The sequence below is a fragment of the Mytilus edulis genome, chromosome 5 (genome assembly GCF_963676685.1).
Source record: "Mytilus edulis chromosome 5, xbMytEdul2.2, whole genome shotgun sequence".
NCBI classification, from domain to species: Eukaryota; Metazoa; Mollusca; class Bivalvia; order Mytilida; family Mytilidae; genus Mytilus; species Mytilus edulis.
This window is the reverse complement of record NC_092348.1, coordinates 92749663-92770265: the sequence shown is the minus strand read 5'-3', so window position 1 is coordinate 92770265 and position 20603 is coordinate 92749663. Positions and strand designations below refer to the sequence as shown.

Below are 20603 nucleotides of genomic sequence, written 5' to 3'. Positions count from 1 at the left end.
TTAAGATGGCACCTGTCAGCCAGACATGTTCACCTTACAATCATTCCATATGCCATATATAGTAGACCTATTGCATACAGTATAAGAAAATCATACCAAAACACAAAAACTTAATTCTAACCATTGAACCATGAACATGAGGTCAAGGTCAGATGACACCTGCCAGTTAGACATGTACACCTTACAGTGCTTCAATACACAGAATATACTAGACCTATTGCATACAGTATCTGAGATATGGATTTGACCACCAAAACTTAACCTTGTTCACTGATCCATGAAATGAGGTTGAGATCAAGTGAAAATTGTCTGACGGGCATGAAGACCTTGTAAGGTACACACATACCAAATATAGTTATCCTATAGTGAGAGAGAATTCAACATTACAAAGAATGGGAACATTTTTTTCAAGTAGTCACTGAACCATGAAAATGAGGTCAAAGACATTGAACATGTGACTGACTGAAAATTCATAACATAAGGCATCTATATACAAAGTATGAAGCATCCAGGTCTTCCATCTTCTAAATTATAAAGCTTTAAAGAAGTTAGCTATACAAAACTTTTTGTTTCTTTAACAATTAAAATATTATGTTCTGCCAGCTGTCAGTCTGTTTTTGTCAGATTTTCTTAACAAAATATACCTTTTCAACTCAACCCTTAGGAATAGAAGATCGTATTTTAATAAAAAAATATTTGATTAAATCAAAATAAATTACTGGAAAACCTTCACAATGTCAAATGGTATATAAACAACCCCTTTCAATTTACAAGGTTATTTTAATGTCAGCAATTTGCCCTCTATATTTTGAATCCTTTCTTAAAAAAAATGATAGTTATATTTGCAACTAAAAAATTTAAGAATGCTAAAAGGGGTCATAGGGGCCAAAATACAATACAACTCTTGTTACCCAGGGTTCAGTTTATACTTGTACAGGTATACCTTTTTGACTGGTGTCATCTGTAGGACTACTACTCTCTGCAGTTGCCACTTCATAACTTGGTTCATCATCATGCCCTTCATTCTGTTCAGTTTTGACTATAGATGATCTTGACACCATCTCAGATTCAGAGTCATCATCAGTCCAAATTTCAATCAAATCACTTAACCGTCGTTTTTCTTGAGTCATTTTTTTCTTTTTGCTAGGATTATCTTTTTTCTTTTCAGGTGTCTGGCAAGTTTTAGGACTTTGATATAGTTTCCTTTTTCTCCCTTCTCCCTTCCCTGGAATCTCTCCATCATGAACAGGTGTTTTCTCCTTTTCAGAACTGGTATCAGTCTTTTTCTTCCTGGATGGTCTTTTATTGGGGCTCTCATCTGGTTCTATAGGAATTTTTATTGGGGATTTTTGCTTTTTAGGGCTAGGATCCTTCTTTTTCTTTCTTAAACTCTTTTTTCTTGGACTTTCTTCAACTGCATCAAGTTTTTTCAACTTAAGTTTGAATTTTGACGGGGTCGACTCTCTGAATTTGACAGGTGTAATACACCGTTGAATAGGTGGTGTATTATTTTCCAGACTAGAACTGTCTGAGACATGAAATACAGCCTTTATTTGCTCATTTTTAACTGGAGTGGATGGCAACCCGACTATCAATTTCTTACAATTCTGATCAATGACGTCATCAACCTTATCTGTAACATCTATGCCACTTTCTAATCCAGAATCATCACCTGACTTTTCCTCTTTAACGATTGGATGTTTTGCTGGACTGGCTCTTAGAAATTCAACTTCTGGCAGGGAATCAGAATCCTCATTACATAAATCAGCACTTGGTGTTACAGGACCTGTACAAACAAACTCTACAGAGCTCTCTCTACTTCTACTCTCTGATTTTAGTAAGCTACCATCAGAGGAAATATCAAAGTCTGGCAGTGTATATGTACTATAATTTGTCTTGTCATCTCCATAGTTACCAGATGTATTGCGTACCCTTTCGATTTCATCTGTACCCGATTCAGACTTCAAACGATTCATAAAACTTGTGAAGATTTTCGTCACTTTTCCTGCAAGATGATCTCCTGTACCAGTGTCATTCTCAGTTAAATTGACAGACCTTTTATTATCAACTTCAAGCTCAGACTTATTGGTGGTATCCCTAATAATTTCTTCAAAGTCAGATTTACCATTTTCAGTGCTGTCTGAAATAATTATATTACTTTCATTGGAAACATCAACGTCTTCGGCCACTTTTTCATCAGAATCATATTGACTTGTATCATCCTTGCCTGTGTTAAGATCTATCATCAATTTTTCACTATCCTCACAATCAGAGGTGTTACTAAAGTCAAAGACAAATGAGTCTTCACCAACAATTGGTAATTCTTGCCCATTATCATCAATTTTGCTTTCATCTTTGTTCCCTGGTAAACCACTTTCTTGATTGTATTCCACAGTATCTTGACTATGTTTTGTTGGAGAGCCATCTTCAGAATTTTCTTTGCTAGAGTCATCTATTTGTTCTAATACTGCAGATATTTTTTTCTCTCCAAAGTCTTCTTGGTGGTTGTCAAATAAGCTAGCAGAATCCTCACTATTGAGGGCATCCGATAGAATCGTCTCTTGAATACTTGTTGCATCCATATTGGGTTGACAGTTTTTAGGCGACTCATTTTTATTCAGATTGCCCTCTTGATGAGATTTACTTTGTGTTCTGGTTGTAAATTTATAAGTATTTTTTGAGCAAGTACTAGATGTTTCCTTGAAGAGTTGTTCGACAGTAACTCCATTCAAAGTGGTACTATTACTGGGTTGTTTGACATAATTGTCACGAATGGTGTCATCACTTTTTATTTCATCAATGTTTAATAGTGTGTCTTCAAACACATTACCATGACTAATATTACTTGCTACAACCGATTCATCAAATTCACCATCATTTACAATCGATATGATCGTTTCTTCATTGTTTCTATTATACATATCTGGCAGACAATCTTTTGGCGACTGTGTTCTGCATGTAGTATTTTCTGTAAAAGTGGTGTCATCACTATTTATTTCATCAATGTTTACAAGTGTGTCCTCAAACACATTACCATGACTAATATTACTTGCTACAACCGATTCATCAAGTTCACCATGATTGACAATCATTACCGATTCCTCTGGTTCTTCAACAACCGATTCATTAAGTTTACAATGATTGACAATCTTTATCGACTCCTCTGGTTCTTCAACAACCGATTCATTAAGTTCACAATGATTGACAATTGTTACCAATTCCTCTGGTTCTTCAACAACCGATTCATCAAGTTCACAATGATTGACAATCTTCACCAATTCCTCTGGTTCTTCAACAACCGATTCATTAAGTTCACAATGATTGACAATCGTTACCGATTCCTCTGGTTCTTCAACAACCGATTCATTAAGTTCACAATGATTGACAATCTTTACCGATTCCTCTGGTTCTTCAACAACCGATTCATTAAGTTCACAATGATTGACAATCGTTACCAATTCCTCTGGTTCTTCAACAACCGATTCATCAAGTTCACAATGATTGACATTCGTTACTGATTTTTCCAGTTCTTTAACATTAGATTTATCAAGTTTACCATCATTGACAATTGTTACTGGTTCCAACTGCTCTGTGGTCTCAGATGCATCAGAATATGGTTGTGTATCTATAAGATCTGGATTGTCTGTTGCCATACTATCTTGAGTCTCTCCAAACTTCTTTATTTCATTAAACTTAGATAGGGTTGCTGCCAAGTTTGGTTCAACATTCATGCCTTCTAATATTTCCTCTTCATCTTTTTTCTCCAAATCCATTAATTCAGCCTGTGTTGCTATGAGATCTTGTTGAAGATCAGTGACCTGTATATTGCTGTTTTCACTCTCCTCAACATTAGTTTGTGTTTGTATTGGGTCTTCATCCCTTGTTCCATTGCCATCAATGTCCACAATGTTATTTTGTTCTATCCGTGTTAATATCTGGTCTTGTTTGTCATCTATAAGGGCATCCATTTGTTCCTCAGGCTTTACCGAATCATGATCTTCTAATTCTTGTACAATAATCATTTCATTATCAGCTATCTTGACACAATCAACATCATCAGTAATAATAGCTGTATTGCGTCCTACTTCATCATTTATCTTCAGGATATAACATTCTCTCCTGGGTATTTCATCTGCCAGATTTTGACATATATGTTCCTCTTCTCTTATGGTCTTATTGTTACTGTCCTTTTCTGATTCACTGGTTTGTGCCACAGGTTGAGTTTGCTCTTTTGTTCTGTTGCTAAGATCTGCTATGTTTTTAATGATGCATTCCTGGTCATCATGATTCTGTGACTCTTCCCTACAGATGTTAGTTTCCTGTTGTACTAGATCAGTGACAGTTGTGACTACTGAATCAACAATTGTGTCTATTTTTCTGGAGACATTAACATTTTCTGTTGGGTGATCTCTGCCTAGCCCAGCATCGTTACTTTCATCCAGGTTATGTTGACCAAAGATGACAATTTCATAACCAGGATGGCTCTCAGATTCCTCATCACTTTCATAAACAGCAACCTCAGCTTGTTCAAATTCAATGGAATTTATGTTTCCATCTGTTAACTTTTTCATATTTTGTCCATTTTGTAAATCTTTAGAAGTAGAACCTGAAATATCTTCGTCTAATTGTTCGGACCTAGCCTTCCATGTAGCATTAACAAGGTCTTTGATTTCATCATTCTTAGTTTCATGCACAAAATACTTGACTTGCTGTTTTTTCAGAAGTTTTACAGCTTCAAAGTTTCCCATATTATCGATGATGATATCCTTTTGTTGAAGATTTGAAGTGGTTTCATTATTTCTACGAAAAAAATTCCTAACATATCCTTGAATCAAGTTTTTCTTCAATGTCACTGGATCAATGGACCTTTTATTTACATAATCTCTAACCTTGAAAAATCCTCTAACCGTATCATTAATATCCATTAATAGCTTCTTGTTATTTACTGGACATGTACTTTCAAACTCTGATGGTAGTTTTCTTTTCCTGGTAATTATATAATCTGTATCGGTTTGTCTAACAGTTTCTGCTAGAGACTTGTTAGATACTGTAGAAATATTATCTGAACATTCTGGAATACTGTTGATAGAATTAATTTCCACAGATGTCCCAGTCTGTCTACTTGCAGATTCTTTCATGAAGTATCTTTCAGATTGAATTTTTGTTTTGCTCTGTATGTCTTCTTTGCGATTATAACCATTTTCAATCCCATCAATCTGTGCATCTTCATTGTTCTCCCGTCTTAACTCTATTGATGCTGCATCCTGACTGGGTATTCTTTGTTCTGAAACAGATCTAGATCCTTCACCTTCATTATTTGACTTATCAACAATGTCAAGATCTATTTTGTTTTCTGAACTTATTATTTTTGGATCTTCATTATCTGATTCAATCTGACTTTGTAGACTTTCTTCTATTTCTGTTCCATTATTAAAGTCAAATTTCCCTTCTAAATTTTCTTTGTTGATTTCATCATTCCTATTAATAGTTGCCATGTGAGTCGACATGAGAGAAACACCATCTTCTTCGTCCTCACAATTTGAATTCTTCAAGGTTTCAATATGTTGATCTTTAATTTGTTCAGCAATTTGATATCCCTTTTTATATACTTCATTAAACCAATAGTCCAACTTTTTATCTTTATCGAAACTTTCTGGTTTTTTATCAATTTTCTCACTCAGTGGCTTTTCATGAACTTCAACACAGTCTAGTGTTGCTTTATTAACTTTACTTTCTTGCTTTTCATGAACTTCAATACTGCCTTGTGTTCCATCAATTTCTCCACTTTCTTGGTTTTCTTCAACTTCAAGGTCTTGTGGTCCATCAATTTCTTCACTATCTTGTGTTCCATCCATTTCCACACATTCTTGAGCTTCAATACTTCTTGGTGTTCCATCAATGTCTTCATTTTCTTGTTTTTTGTGTACTTCAAGGTCTTGTGTTCCATCAACTTCTTCACTATCTCGTTTTTCGTGAACTTCAAGGTCTTGTGTTCCATCAATTTCTTCACTATCTTGTTTTTTGTGAACTTCAAGGTCTTGTGTTCCATCAACTTCTTCACTATCTTGTTTTTCGTGAACTTCAAGGTCTTGTGTTCCATCAATTTCTTCACTATCTTGTTTTTTGTGAACTTCAAGGTCTTGTGTTCCATCAATGTCTTCACTTTCTTGTGTTCCATTAATTAGTTCATGATCTTTAATTTCTTCACTTTCTTGCTTTTTATTATCTACACTGTCTAGTGGTCCATCAATGTCTTCACCTTCTTGTGTTCCATCCATGTCCCCACTTTCTTGAGCTTCAATAATGTCTGGTGTTTCATCAAATTCTTCACTTTCTTGCTTTTTATGATCAATACTTTCTTGTGTTCCATCAATGTCTTCACTTTCTTGTGTTCCATTAATTAGTTCATGATCTTTAATTTCTTCACTTTCTTGCTTTTTATTATCTACACTGTCTAGTGGTCCATCAATGTCTTCACTTTCTTGTGTTCCATCCATGTCCCCACTTTCTTGAGCTTCAATAATGTCTGGTGTTTCATCAAATTCTTCACTTTCTTGTTTTTCATGAGCTTCAATACTTTCTTGTGTTCCATAAATTTCTTCATGATCTTTTAAATTTTCACTTTCTTGCTTTTTATTTTCAAAACTGCCTAGTGTTATATCAATTTCTCTACTTTCTTGATTTTCATTAATACCAATACTGTTTTGCGTTTCATCAATGTCTTCACTTTCTTGTTTTTCATGAACTTCAATGTCTTGTGTTCCATCATATTCACCACTTTCTTGTGTTCCATTAATTTCTTCTTTATCTTTAATTTCTTCACTTTCTTGCTTTTTAAGATCAAAACTGCCTAGTGTTCCATCAATTTCTTCACTTTCTAGAGCTTCATGAACTTCAATAATGTCTTGTGTTCTATCAATTTCTCCTCTTTCTTGATTTTCATTAACTTCAATAATGTCTGGTGTTCCATCAATTACTTCTTGATCTTCAATATCCCCATTTTTTTGCTTTTCATGAGCTTCAATACTTTCATGTGTTCCATTAATTTCTTCACTTTCTTGTTTTTCATTAACTTCAATAATTTCTAGTGTTCCATCAACTTCTCCCCATTTTTGCTTTTCATAAGCTCCAAGACTTTCTTGTGTTCCATCAAATTCTTCACTTTGTTTTTCTTTGTGATATTCATGTTCTTGTTTTTCATGAACTACAATTCTGTCTTGTGTTCTATCAATTTCTTCATGATCTTTAGCTTCATTACTTTCTTGTGTTCCATCTATTTCTTCATGATTTTCAATTTCTTGTTTTTCTTGAACTTCAAAGTCTTGTGTTCCATTCATTTCTTCATTTTCTAGTGTTCCATCAACTTCTCCTCTTTTTTGCTTTTCATAAGCTCCAAGACTTTCTTGTGTTCCATCAAATTCTTCACTTTGTTTTTCTTTGTGATCTTCATGTTCCTGTTTTTCATGAACTACAATTCTGTCTTGTGTTCCATCAATTTCTCCACTTTCTTTAGTTTCATTACTTTCTTGTGTTCCATCTATTTCTTCATGATTTTCAATTTCTTGTTTTTCTTGAACTTCAAGGTCTTGTGTTCCATTTATTTCTTCACTTTCTTGTATTCCATCCATTTCCCCTATTTTTTGCATTTCATAAGCTCCAAGACTTTCTGGTGTCCCATCAAATTCTTCACTTTGTTTTTCTTTGTGATCTTCAATATCTTCATGTTCTTGTTTTTCATGAACTACAATTCTGTCTTGTGTTCCATCAATTTCTCCACTTTCTTTAGTTTCATTACTTTCTTGTGTTCCATCTATTTCTTCATGATTTACAATTTCTTGTTTTTCTTGAACTTCAAGGTCTTGTGTTCCATTTATTTCTTCACTTTCTAGTGTTCCATCAACTTCTCCTCTTTTTTGCTTTTCATAAGCTCCAAGACTTTCTGGTGTCCCATCAACTTCTTCACTTTGTTTTTCTTCGTGATCTTCAATATCTTCATGTTCTTGTTTTTCATGAACTACAATTCTGTCCTGTGTTCCATTAATTTCTCCACTTTCTTTAGCTTCATTACTTTCTTGTGTTCCATCTATTTTTTCATGATTTTCAATTTCTTGTTTTTCTTGAACTTCAAGGTCTTGTGTTCCAAAAATTTCTTCACTTTCTTGTATTCCATTAATTTTTTCATTTTCTTGTGTTTCATTCATTTCCCCACTTTCCTGAGCTTCAATACTTTCTTGTGTTCCATCAACTTCTCCACTTTCTTGTTTTTTAAGAACTTCAAGGTCTTGTGTTCCATCAATTTCTTCACTTTCTTGTGTTCCATTCATTTCCCCACTTTCCTGAGCGTCAATACTTTCTTGTGTTCCATCAACTTCTTCACTTTCTAGTTTTTTAAGAACTTTAAGGTCTTGTGTTCCATCAATTTCTCCACTTTCTTGTGTTCCATCCATTTCCCCACTCTCTTGAGCCTTGATACTATCTTGTGTTCCATCAATTTCCCCACTTTCTTGAGCTTTAATACTTTCTTGTGTTCCATCAACTTCTTCACTTTCTTGATTTGCAAGAACTTCAAGGTCTTGTGCTCCATCAATTTCTCCAATTTCTTGTGTTCCATCCATTTCCCTACTTTCTTGAGCTTCAACACTTTCTTCATTTTCAAGGTCTTGTGTTCCATCAATTTCTTCATTTTCTTGTGTTTCATTCATTTCCCCACTTTCCTGAGCTTCAATACTTTCTTGTGTTCCATCAACTTCTCCACTTTCTTGTTTTTTAAGAACTTCAAGGTCTTGTGTTCCATCAATTTCTTCACTTTCTTGTGTTCCATTCATTTCCCCACTTTCCTGAGCGTCAATACTTTCTTGTGTTCCATCAACTTCTTCACTTTCTAGTTTTTTAAGAACTTTAAGGTCTTGTGTTCCATCAATTTCTCCACTTTCTTGTGTTCCATCCATTTCCCCACTCTCTTGAGCCTTGATACTATCTTGTGTTCCATCAATTTCCCCACTTTCTTGAGCTTTAATACTTTCTTGTGTTCCATCAACTTCTTCACTTTCTTGATTTGCAAGAACTTCAAGGTCTTGTGCTCCATCAATTTCTCCAATTTCTTGTGTTCCATCCATTTCCCTACTTTCTTGAGCTTCAACACTTTCTTCATTTTCAAGGTCTTGTGTTCCATCAATTTCACTAATTTCTTGTGTTCCATCCATTTCCCCACTTTTTTTAGCTTCAATGATGTCTTGTGTTCCATCAACTTCTTCACTTTCTTGATTTTCATGAACATCAAGGTCTTGTTTTCCATCCATTTCACCACTTTCTTGAGCTACAATACTTTGTTGTGTTCTATCAATATCTTGTTTTTCAGGTACTTTAAGGCTTTGTGTTCCATCTATTTCTTCTTGTTTATCATAAACTTCAAGGTCTTGTATTTCATCAATTTGTTCACTTTCTTGTTTATCATGAACACCAATGCTTTGTGTTCCATCAATTTTTTCACTTTCTTGATTATCATGAACTTCAATGCTTTGTGTTCCATCAACTTCTTCACTTTCTTGTTTATCATGAACATCAAGGCTTTGTGTTCCATCTATTTCTTCACTTTCTTGTTTATCATGAACTTCAAGGCTTTGTGTTCCATCAATTTCTTCAGTTTTTTCTTCTTCATGAACTTCAAGACTTTGTTTTTCGTCAATTTCTTTACTTTCTTGATTATCATGAACTTCAAGGCTTTGTGTTCCATCCATTTCCCCACGTTCTTGAGCTTCAATACTTTCTGGTGTTCCATCAATGTCTTCACGTTCTTGTTTTTTGTGAACTTCAAGGTCTTGTGTTCCATCAATGTCTTCACTTTCTTTAGATTCAATACTTTTTTGTGTTCCATCAAAGTCTTTACTTTGTTGTGTTCCATTAATTTCTTCATGATCTTTAATTTCTTCACTTTCTTGCTTTTTATTATCTACACTGTCTTCACTTTCTTGTGTTCCATCCATGTCCCCACTTTCTTGAGCTTCAATAATGTCCGGCGTTTCATCAAATTCTTCACTTTCTTGTTTTTCATGAGCTTCAATACTTTCTTGTGTTCCATAACTTTCTTTATGATCTTTTATTTTTTCACTTTCTTGCTTTTTATTATCAAAACTGCCTAGTGTTATATCAATTTCTCCACTTTCTTGATTTTCATTAATATCAATACTGTCTTGTGTTTCATCAATGTCTTCACTTTCTTGTTTTTTGTGAACTTCAAGGTCTTGTGTTCCATCATATTCACCACTTTCTTGAGCTTCAATACTTCCTTGTGTTCCATTCATTTCTTCTTTATCTTTAATTTCGTCACTTTCCTGCTTTTTAAGATCAAAACTGCCTATTAGTGTTCCATCAATTTTTTCACTTTCTAAAGCTTCATGAACTTCAATATTGTCTTGTGTTCTATCAATTTCTCTTCTTTCTTGATTTTCATGATCTTCAATAATGTCAGGTGTTCCATCAATTTCTTCTTGATCTTCAATTTCCCCATTTTCTTGCTTTTCATGAGTTTCAATACTTTCATGTGTTCCATTAATTTCTTCACTTTCTTGTTTTTCATTAACTTCAATACTTTCTAGTGTTCCATCAACTTCTCCCCTTTTTTGTTTTTCATAAGCTCCAAGACTTTCTTGTGTTCCATCAAATTCTTCACTTTGTTTTTCTTTGTGATCTCCATGTTCTTGTTTTTCGTGAACTACAATTCTGTCTTGTGTTCCATCAATTTCTCCACTTTCTTTAGTTTCATTACTTTCTTGTGTTCCATATATTTCTTCATGATTTTTAATTTCTTGTTTATCATGAACTTCAAGGTCTTGTGTTTTATCCATTTGTTCATTTTCTTGTTTATCATGAACTTCAAGGTCTTGTGTTTTATCCATTTGTTCATTTTCTTGTTTATCATGAACTTCAAGGTCTTGTGTTTCATCAACATCAATGCTTTGTGTTCCATCAATTTGTTCACTTTCTTGTTTATCATGAACATCAAGGCTTTGTGTTCCATCTATTTCTTCACTTTCTTGTTTATCATGAACTTCAAGGCTTTGTGTTCCATCAATTTCTTCAGTTTCTTCTTCTTCGTGAACTTCAAGACTTTGTTTTTCGTCAATTTCTTTACTTTCTTGATTATCATGAACTTCAAGGCTTTGTGTTCCATCAATTTCTTCAGTTTCTTCTTCATGAACTTCAAGACTTTGTTTTTCGTCAATTTCTTTACTTTCTTGATTATCATGAACTTCAAGGCTTTGTGTTCCATCAATTTCTTCAGTTTCTTCTTCGTGAACTTCAAGACTTTGTTTTTCTTCAATTTCTTTACTTTCTTGATTATCATGAACTTCAAGGCTTTGTGTTCCATCAATTTCTTCATGATCTTCAATTTCTTCACTTTCTTGCTTTTTATGATCTTCAATTTCTTCACTTTCTTGCTTTTTATGATCTTCACTTTGCTTTTCTTCATGAACTTCGATACTGTTTTGTGTTCCATCCATCTTTTCACGTTCTTTTTCTTTGTGATCATCAATTTTTTCAGTTTTTAAATTTTTATGATCTTCATCATGAACTTCAATACTTTTTTGTTTTCCATCAAATTCTATACATTTTTGATTTTTATGATCTTTACTCTCTTGTGTTTCACCAATTTCTTCACTTTCTTTTTCTCCATGAACTTCAATAATGTCTTGTGTTTTATCAACTTCTTGACTTTCTGGATTTTCATGGACTTTAAAATTTTCTTTTGTTACACATTCTTGCTTCTCCTGATCTACACTCTTTTGTTTTTCATCTTCAACACAGTCTTCTTTACTTTTTGGTGTTTCAATACAAGCCACAACATTTTGTTCAACTTCATAATATTCAACGATTTCTTGGTCATGTTCAATACTTTGTGAACTACTATCATGATCTTTTCTGTTTGGTGTTTCAATAACTTTCGGAAAATCTTCCACAACATAATCTTCATTTCCAGAGGATTCGACACATTCTTCAATGACATCATCCATAGAACATTCTAAACCATCATCACACTCCTCCTCAACATTTCCATCATCATAATCATCATCGTCATGGAAGTTTTCTTTTCTTCCATTGTCTCCAATATCTTTTTGATTCTGATCATTTGCAAAACTATCTAGACTTTCATCCTTGGCATTACTTTCTTGGTTGTAAACTTGATTTTCATCCTCCATGAAACCTTCCTGATTTTCATGATCTTCTGAAATATTCTTATTTTCCTGATCTTCCTGAATTTCTGGATTTTCATTATCTTCAAAACTTTCAATGTTCCTATCATCTTCAACATTTTCTAAATTTTCATTATCCTCAATGTTCTCTTCAAATTTGTTATCTTTTTCATCACAAATAACATGATCTCCATCATCTTCTATTTTATCACAACTTTCATCTGAAAATAAAATATCCCCAGAGCTTTCATCTTCAGAAGATGCACTGTTCTCTTCTTCTTTTCTTCTATTCATTTTTAAAACTGTAATTTCATCCTCTTCACCCTCCTCAGATTCCTCATGTTCTTCATCATTGCTTTCCTCCTGTTCTTCATGACCACTTTCTTCTGAAAATGAAAGATCTTCAGGGTTTTCATTTACTGAGGATTCTCTCTTTTCTTCTTCTTCTCTGATTTTCATTTTTAGAACTGTAATTTCATCCTGTTCACCCTCCTCGGATTCATCTACACTTTCCTCATGGTCTTTATCTACACTTTCCTCTTGGTTTTCATCTACACTTTTCTCTTGGTTTTCATCTACACTTTTCTCTTGGTTTTCACCTACACTTATCTCTTGGTTTTCATCTACACTTTCCTCTTGGTTTTCATCTACACTTTCCTCGTGGTCTTCATCTTCACTTTCCAACTCTGAAACATCTAAATCTATAAACGATGGTTCATCATAATTGTCAGAATTGCTGTCCACAGAACTAGACCTGTCTAAATCATTATACTCAATGCTGCAACTCTCAACACTTTCTGTATCTCTAAGGATAGTATTTTCATCAACATCATCATCATCTTCACAATTTTCTCCAACATCATCTACATTTTCTTCTTCATTATCTTGGTCAGAGTTTTCATCAGATCTGACAACTTCATTTTCTACTTGGTCATTATTTTGGCTGTTGTCATCCTCCTGACAGATGTCTACTAGACTGTAGTCTATACTACTGCTGTAGACTATTGAGGATTCCCCATTGTCCTCTGTGTTGACAGCTACGTTATTCTGATTCAAATCATCTATTGGAATGTCACTCTCACTATTGTCCTTTCTGTTGACGCTTCCGTCTAATTGGTCATCTCCATCCTCCTCACCTTTGTTATCATTCTCTGAAATGGTGAGATCATCATTCATCTCATCAAAACTTTCATCGAACATTTCTGAAACGTTCAAGTCATTAAATCCATTTTCTTCTTCCTCTGCAGTACTTTCAGACTTTCTGTTTTCTTCCCCAAATTCTTCTATATTCTGATCATTGCCATTTTCACCTTGAACTTCTTCACCCAAATTAGCAGAGTGACCTTGATCTTCCTCACCAGAATAATCAGAATGACCTTGATTTTCTTCCTTTCCAAGTTTAGCAGAATGACCTGGATCTCCTTCACCAAAATCAGCAGAAAGACCTTGATCTTCTTCAACAGAATGACCTTGAGCTTCTTCACCAGAACGTCCTTGATCTTCTTTACCAGAATTAGCAGAATAACCTTGTTCTTTTTCATCAAAATTGGCTGGATGACTTTGATGTTCCGCTTCAGAATTAACCGAATCACAAACTTCTTGCAGACTAGCATCATCTCGATTTCTCTTCTCATTAAAGCTTTCCACACTTTCCACAACTTGTCCATCGTTACTTTCTTGTATAGATTCCAAAGAAATACTGAGTTCTCTTGTATCATCATCTATATCATTTCCAATCATGTTTTGAATTCCCTCCCCTGAGGACATATCAGTAGAGACAATTCTTTCCCTCATCATGCAAGGCACATCACTGGTGTTCCCATTCAATGAAACAGTTTCCAAACCCTGATCATTTGTCAAACTTGTATCTGTCTCATGGCTATTGCCATTTTTCAGTGTACTGGTTCCCATTTTATCCTCATCTCTAACATAAACAACTTTAGTTACATTATTACTATTGTTGTTTAGTGAATTTTCATCCATAGCAATGGTGGGTAGGTCATAGTTACTGGTGAAATTGTCATTAATTAATGAGTTATGGACATGCATGCCTTCAGTAGACATCTCTGTGTGACATGGTCTATTACATATAATTCCTGGTGTTTCGTTTGTTGAGTTGTTGACTGTTTGTCTTTGAACAGAGGTTGTCATTGGTACTTCAGTATTGTAGCCTCTTGGCATACATGCATTATTGTTTATACTGTCTATGATTGTCAAAGTTCTCTGAAAAAAAGAAATATTGAAATTAGTTCCATATAAGCTTGGGTTCTTAAGTTTTTAAAATATCCTCTTTTTTAAGATAAAGTGATTAAACCTACAAAGGATTCATTTTTTTTTCAAGGGATATTAATTTTTGTGGATTGTGTGTATAGGTAAACCACATATGTAATCGTTCAAGGTACAAATTTACTATAGGTTTGTATGCAGATTTTGGCAAAAACATAAAATCAACAAGAATGTGTCCCCAGTACACGAATGCCCCACTCGCACTATCATTTTCTATGTTCAGTGGACCATGAAATTGGGGTAAACCCTCTAAATTAAAAAGATCATATCATAGGGAACATGCATACTAAGTTTGAAGTCGATTGGACTTCAACTTCATCAAAAACTACCTTGACCAAAAACTTTAACCTGAAGCGGGACAGACGGACGAAGGAACGGACGGACGAGCGAACGGTACGACGGACGGACGGACGAATGGACGCACTGACCAGAAAACCTAATGCCCCTCTACTATCCTAGGTGGGACATAAAAATCCATGTAACTACAATTTGTTTTTAATCTATGAAAATTGGGTATCAATGAAAATAGGTGAATCCACAGTACCTTACATAACAGGGTATCAAAAGTGCAGAGATTTTACATGTTTAAGCAGTTAGAAATTCCCTATATAACAAGAAAGCAGATTTACAATAATACTTAATACTTTTAGATATTTGGATGATATTTTGGCTCTCAATAATGACGACTTCAGTATGTATATTAATGAAATTTATCCTGTTGAACTTACTTTAAATAAAGCTAATACTAACAATGACCACTGCCCTTTTCTCGATCTTGATATCTATATCACTATTAATGGAAAGCTGAATACTAAAATTTATGATAAAAGGGATGATTTTTCATTTCCTATCATTAATTATCCGTTTTTAGATGGTGACGTTCCCTTGTCACCATCTTACGGTGTTTATATATCTCAACTTGTACGATTCGCTCGTGTATGTAACAATGTTTTAGATTTTAACGAGAGAAATTTATGTATTACTGAAAAATTATTACACCAGGGTTTTCGATATCACAAACTAGTCAAAACATTTACTAAATTTTATCATCGGTATAAAGACATTATTCGTAAATATAGCTCAACATGCAGACTTTTAATACGTTCAGGTATTTCACATCCAATTTTTTATGGTAATATTCTTTATAAAGCACAAAGGTGTCAGTATTCACCTCAGAAACTTACAAAACCTTTGAATAGACTTATTAAGAAGGGATATAATTACGATACTGTTGTCAAGTCATTAAAGATTGCATATTTTGGCGTTAATATTGAGTCATTGATAAGGTCTTTGCATCGGAACTAAACACATTTATTCTAAAAACAGTTGTTAGCATGACACGGGTTATGTTCTTCTCATATATGTTATGATGGTATGATACTAAGCCCCTAACGGGAAGGATTGTGCCTGATGTTCATATGATGAAATCATAATCTTTCAGTCAGTTTAGTTGAAGTCTGGAGCTGGCATGTCAGTTAACTGCTAGTAGTCTGTTGTTATTTATGTATTATTGTCATTTTGTTTATTTTCTTTGGTTACATCTTCTGACATCAGACTCGGATTTCTCTTGAACTGAATTTTAATGTGCGTATTGTTATGCGTTTACTTTACTACATTGGTTAGAGGTATAGGGGGAGGGTTGAGATCTCACAAACATGTTTAACCCCGCCGCATTTTTGCGCCTGTCCCAAGTCAGGAGCCTCTGGCCTTTGTTAGTCTTGTATTATTTTAATTTTAGTTTCTTGTGTACAATTTGGAAATTAGTATGGCGTTCATTATCACTGGACTAGTATATATTTGTTTAGGGGCCAGCTGAAGGACGCCTCCGGGTGCGGGAATTTCTCGCTACATTGAAGACCTGTTGGTGACCCTCTGCTGTTGTTTTTTATTTGGGCGGGTTGTTGTCTCTTTGACACATTCCCCATTTCCATTCTCAATTTTATTACAAAGCTGTGTTAAGTCTTCATCCCTGGTCTCATTTTTATTTCGAATATGAATTACTGTAAATTCAATGAATTGGGAAAGTACAAATTCTGAATATGCATGAAATCTTGACATTTAGTATGCAATAATCATTTAATTATCAGCACATATGTTCCCTGTTAAGTAAATTCTTTTTTAAATCTGATTATACACATGTATTCTTAGATCTGCAGAAAATAAGTATTTCTGAATGTATTCTGTCTTTTGTTGTTTCACACTATTTTTGTTATGTGAACCCATAATTCATTGGTTGTTTTTCTCTCCATAGAGGCAAACAGAAAGTATGTTCTTCTTTTAATGAGGATACTTTCATACTTCTGTATTTATAGCATATAAACAGGCCATTTGTTTTCCTTCAAATTGCTTCTCATTTAATCATGCTCGAGACTAATATTTTACTTTAGGGTATATGTTTTGCTCATTGTTGAATCCCTATTTTGGTGACCAATAGGTCTTCATACCAAATCTTCACATTTTCATATAAACTTTTTGATATCCTAATTAACTTACTGATCCCATGGCTGTCTGTCGCCCTTGGTTTTGCAGTCCACAATTGCATTTCTCGAACTAAAAATTTCAAAAGAATAATTTGTTAAAATTATTTTCAAACTAAAAACAGTCATTTGTCCTTTTCAAGGTACTGAGGTCATAAAAAATACCATCTGTATAAAACAAGTTTTTTTTATGTAGAGTGGCAGAAACTGTAGAAAATTATGAATTCTTATACATGTATGTTCAAAGATTCAGTGCACTTAACCATTTTGATTCTTCTAGAATGAAACTTGTTATAGACTATTTACATGCATCTTACAAACTTTTGACTCCTGGATTTACATTTTTACAGAAGGTTACCTTTTCTGTGGTATGATATCATGGACTCAGTCAGGTAGGAGCAACATAAAGAAGTACAATCAACATTTAAATTGGTATAGTTTTTTAGGGAAATTAACGGATAATCCCAAAAGAGTGACCTTCCACCTAAATTGCACCAATTCTATATTTGATTTAATTCTTTTGGTTGCTCTATTAGACAAGTAAAATAGAAAATGGAAATGGAAATGGGGAATGTGTCAAAGAGACAACAACCCGACCATAGAGCAGACAACAACCAAAAGCCACCAAGTTCCATGCAATAGAAATAGGTCACCTGTCGTAAAATTATAAACCGGAAAATTGGGAGTAAAAACTCGGTTATTTGAAAATAGTCATTTGCTTTCTTTGAAAATCTGCATTCATAGCTATTTCCTTGTAAGTTATATAAAGTGACAGTCATTTCATACATTGTTCATTAAAAGTTGAGGTCATGTCAGTCCCGACCACCAAACTTTAGGTAGGTCCTCCAGTGTTGTTTTGGTCCTAATGTCCAACTTAAAGTTTGTGTTAATTCCTCCTTTTTTTAAAAGGCTGTCTGGTATGGCTGGTGATAACAGTGTTTATCAATTTTTAATATGGAACTATAAAGATGCATGCAAATTGTCCTAATCTTATTTATTCCTATATAAATATTCTGCAAATACAGATTTTAAGTCTTAATAGTTCATTTAATCACCCTTCTAAAAAAAGATAGCACTGGTTCCCTTAAGTTTGGTAAAAAAGCAACAGGTGTTTTAATCTGAATAACAAGCAGATGTTTAACCCTACCACATTCTGTATGTATGTGTCTGTCCCAAGTCAGGAGCCTGTAATTTAGTGGTTGGCCTTGTTGCTGTGTTACTTTGTTTTTTGTTCATTTTTTGTACATCAGTTAAGCCGTTAGCTTTCATTTAGGGGCTCTTCATAGTAGAATATGGTGAATCAGCTCTGCTCATTGTTGAAGGCTGTAAGGTGACCTATAGTTGTTAATTTCTGTGTCATTTGGTCTCTTGTGGAGAGTTGTTTCATTGGCAATCACACCACATCTTCTTTTTAATATAAAACATACCCTCGTATATTTTTTTATTATTGAAAAGAAACTTCAAGCAGGGTTCTTCAGTGATTTTTAGTCTTTAAGCTTTCATTTGATGCAAAAATAACAATGTCAAATATACTTTTGACCCTTTTCTATTAATCAGGGAAAATTCAAGTTATTATCTGGATATCATTTAGTTGTAGCATCAATTATTAGTAACAATGACCTAAAACTTTTCTCTTTAACAATGACCTAAAACTTTTCTCTTTAACAATGACCTAAAACTTTTCTCTTTATCTATATAATGTTCTTGTCGATCAAGCAAGCAGAACCATCCAGAAAGCATTCATTGGATAAACACATGGAAGGACAGACAAAAGGATGGACAAAGCAAAGATGATGTTACTTCCTATTTTTGTCAAAGTTTGTATTGTGAGAATATATGCTTAAAGGCTACAACAAATTTATAAATAGTTGTTTAAAATATTTGTTTAACATCATGATGGTTTTTACTCACTATAAATTGGTATTCTGAATCAGGTTGACGAAGTCTTGTACCAATGGCCCGACTCTCACCATTATGGTGACCAAAGGTTACTCTGTCACCTTCATTTAACTGGGTACTTTCTGAAAAGAAATATCATTTATTTAAGAGTTTATACGCATAAATCACTCCTGTGGCATAATTATATACAACAAGTGATACTGTGAGGTACTGCTGCCCAAATGCTTGACATTAACAGGAAGATGTCGAGTGATGAACTTTAAAAAACACATCACATGATAAAACTGACTCGTATAAACCCTGAAACCAAATTTCAGAAATCTTTGTAATGTAGTTTTTGAGAAAAAGCAAGGAAAAATATTCATGTGACGGACCAACTGACAGATGGATGGACAGATGAATGGAAGGATGGAGGGATGGATAGACAGAGGTAAAACAGTATACCTCCACTTCTTTTAAGGTAGCACTGCAGTCAGAAAATTTCTGACTCAAACCAACAGTCTTTGAAGATAAATTTCTCCAAAACTACTCAATGGATTTTTTAAATCTTTAACTCATTTTACAGCTGAAATATTACTCCTTCTCTAAATCAATTTTTGGTATGATTAATCTCAAAATATAGCTCCCTTTATATGAAACTTGAAACCACTTCTCTGCCATATTGTTATTCTATAACAACTCTGCCCTTGACCCATATAATTGATATTCATTCTTTAACAATATATCTTAGTCTGAGTCAGTTAGTTTTTGATTTTGCACTCCAACACCACCTTTCAGGTCAAATGTCTGTCTCCATTTAAGTTAATGACATTGTACCATCATGGTATTAAACACAATTTCAATAGTGATAGTGCTGTTATCGTGGGTCACCATATATTCAACCTTGGTGGCATTTTAGTTATTGAAATATGTGTCAGATTAGAACAATGGTCTAGACCTTTAGGAATGGATCTTATAATTTAATATTGAGCCATAGTATGAGACCCCTTCACAGTAACAAAAATAATCATGCTTGAAAGGATACAACGTCGGGCAGCAAAATTTATCACCAGAGATCACTAATTAAGAGAGGACGGATATGTCTCCAAAATGATTTCCAAACTGGAACTACAACAAGATCTCCAGACAGGACGAACAAGGGGTTGAAGCCAGAAATTAATATTTATGTAAAAAGTAGTTGAGGGGCAGATTCCTGCTAAACACCTTATCACTATTTGTCTGCCATTACTGGATATCACACAGGTTCTTGTAAAATGTGACGTCATAAAACAAAATATCTGGGGCCACATGGAAAAGTGATTGTTCTATGCGTCAAAAGTTCAAGCGGCTGGGTCAGCTGAGATTAGCAATAAGGTGTATTGAACCAGACGATGTCCTTAAAAAAGAATGTCCGAAGAGAACCATAACTGCCGAGAAATTGAAAGAATACCACCCAACAAGTATTGTGGAAAAGCAAGTGAGGAATAACTCTAACTGTAAGTGTTTTGACATTCCACCAAGTAAAACACCATGCACTATTCAAACTCATTCTTTTTAAGACAGTCATCACGTGGATTCAACTGTTGACGACACTGTAGTGCACGCATCAATCATAGAGAGCTTCAAATCTGTTTCTCGCACCTGGTCAATAAATGAGGGGCGCTCTCTCAAATCTTTGTATTAAAGCCAGTATTGGTATCGACAATTTATTCACATATGTCATACAGATACAGTTACAGACTCTGCTGTTATAACTTTTGTAAACAAAGAT

General features: G+C 34.1%; 2 protein-coding genes across 7 annotated transcripts in view; one reads left to right on the top strand and one right to left on the bottom strand.

The window, feature by feature from the left end:
* LOC139525559 (tRNA-dihydrouridine(20) synthase [NAD(P)+]-like) overlaps window positions 1–20603 on the top strand; it is a 627966-nt gene that overhangs the window by 405197 nt on the left and 202166 nt on the right. The window lies entirely within an intron of this gene.
* Window positions 1–20603, bottom strand: part of LOC139525555 (titin homolog) — a 73170-nt gene that overhangs the window by 32899 nt on the left and 19668 nt on the right. Inside the window, exons 4-7 of one of the 6 annotated variants that reach the window (XM_071320988.1) lie at window positions 18866–18975; window positions 16971–17027; window positions 9440–14414; window positions 944–9388 (exon numbers count right to left, since the gene is read on the bottom strand). In XM_071320988.1, the coding sequence (XP_071177089.1) occupies window positions 944–9388; window positions 9440–14414; window positions 16971–17027; window positions 18866–18975 (13587 nt within the window). Of the gene's footprint in view, window positions 1–943; window positions 14415–16970; window positions 17028–18865; window positions 18976–20603 lie in introns of all 6 variants that reach the window. The other 5 variants (XM_071320990.1, XM_071320989.1, XM_071320991.1 and 2 more) reach the window with 5 other exon arrangements.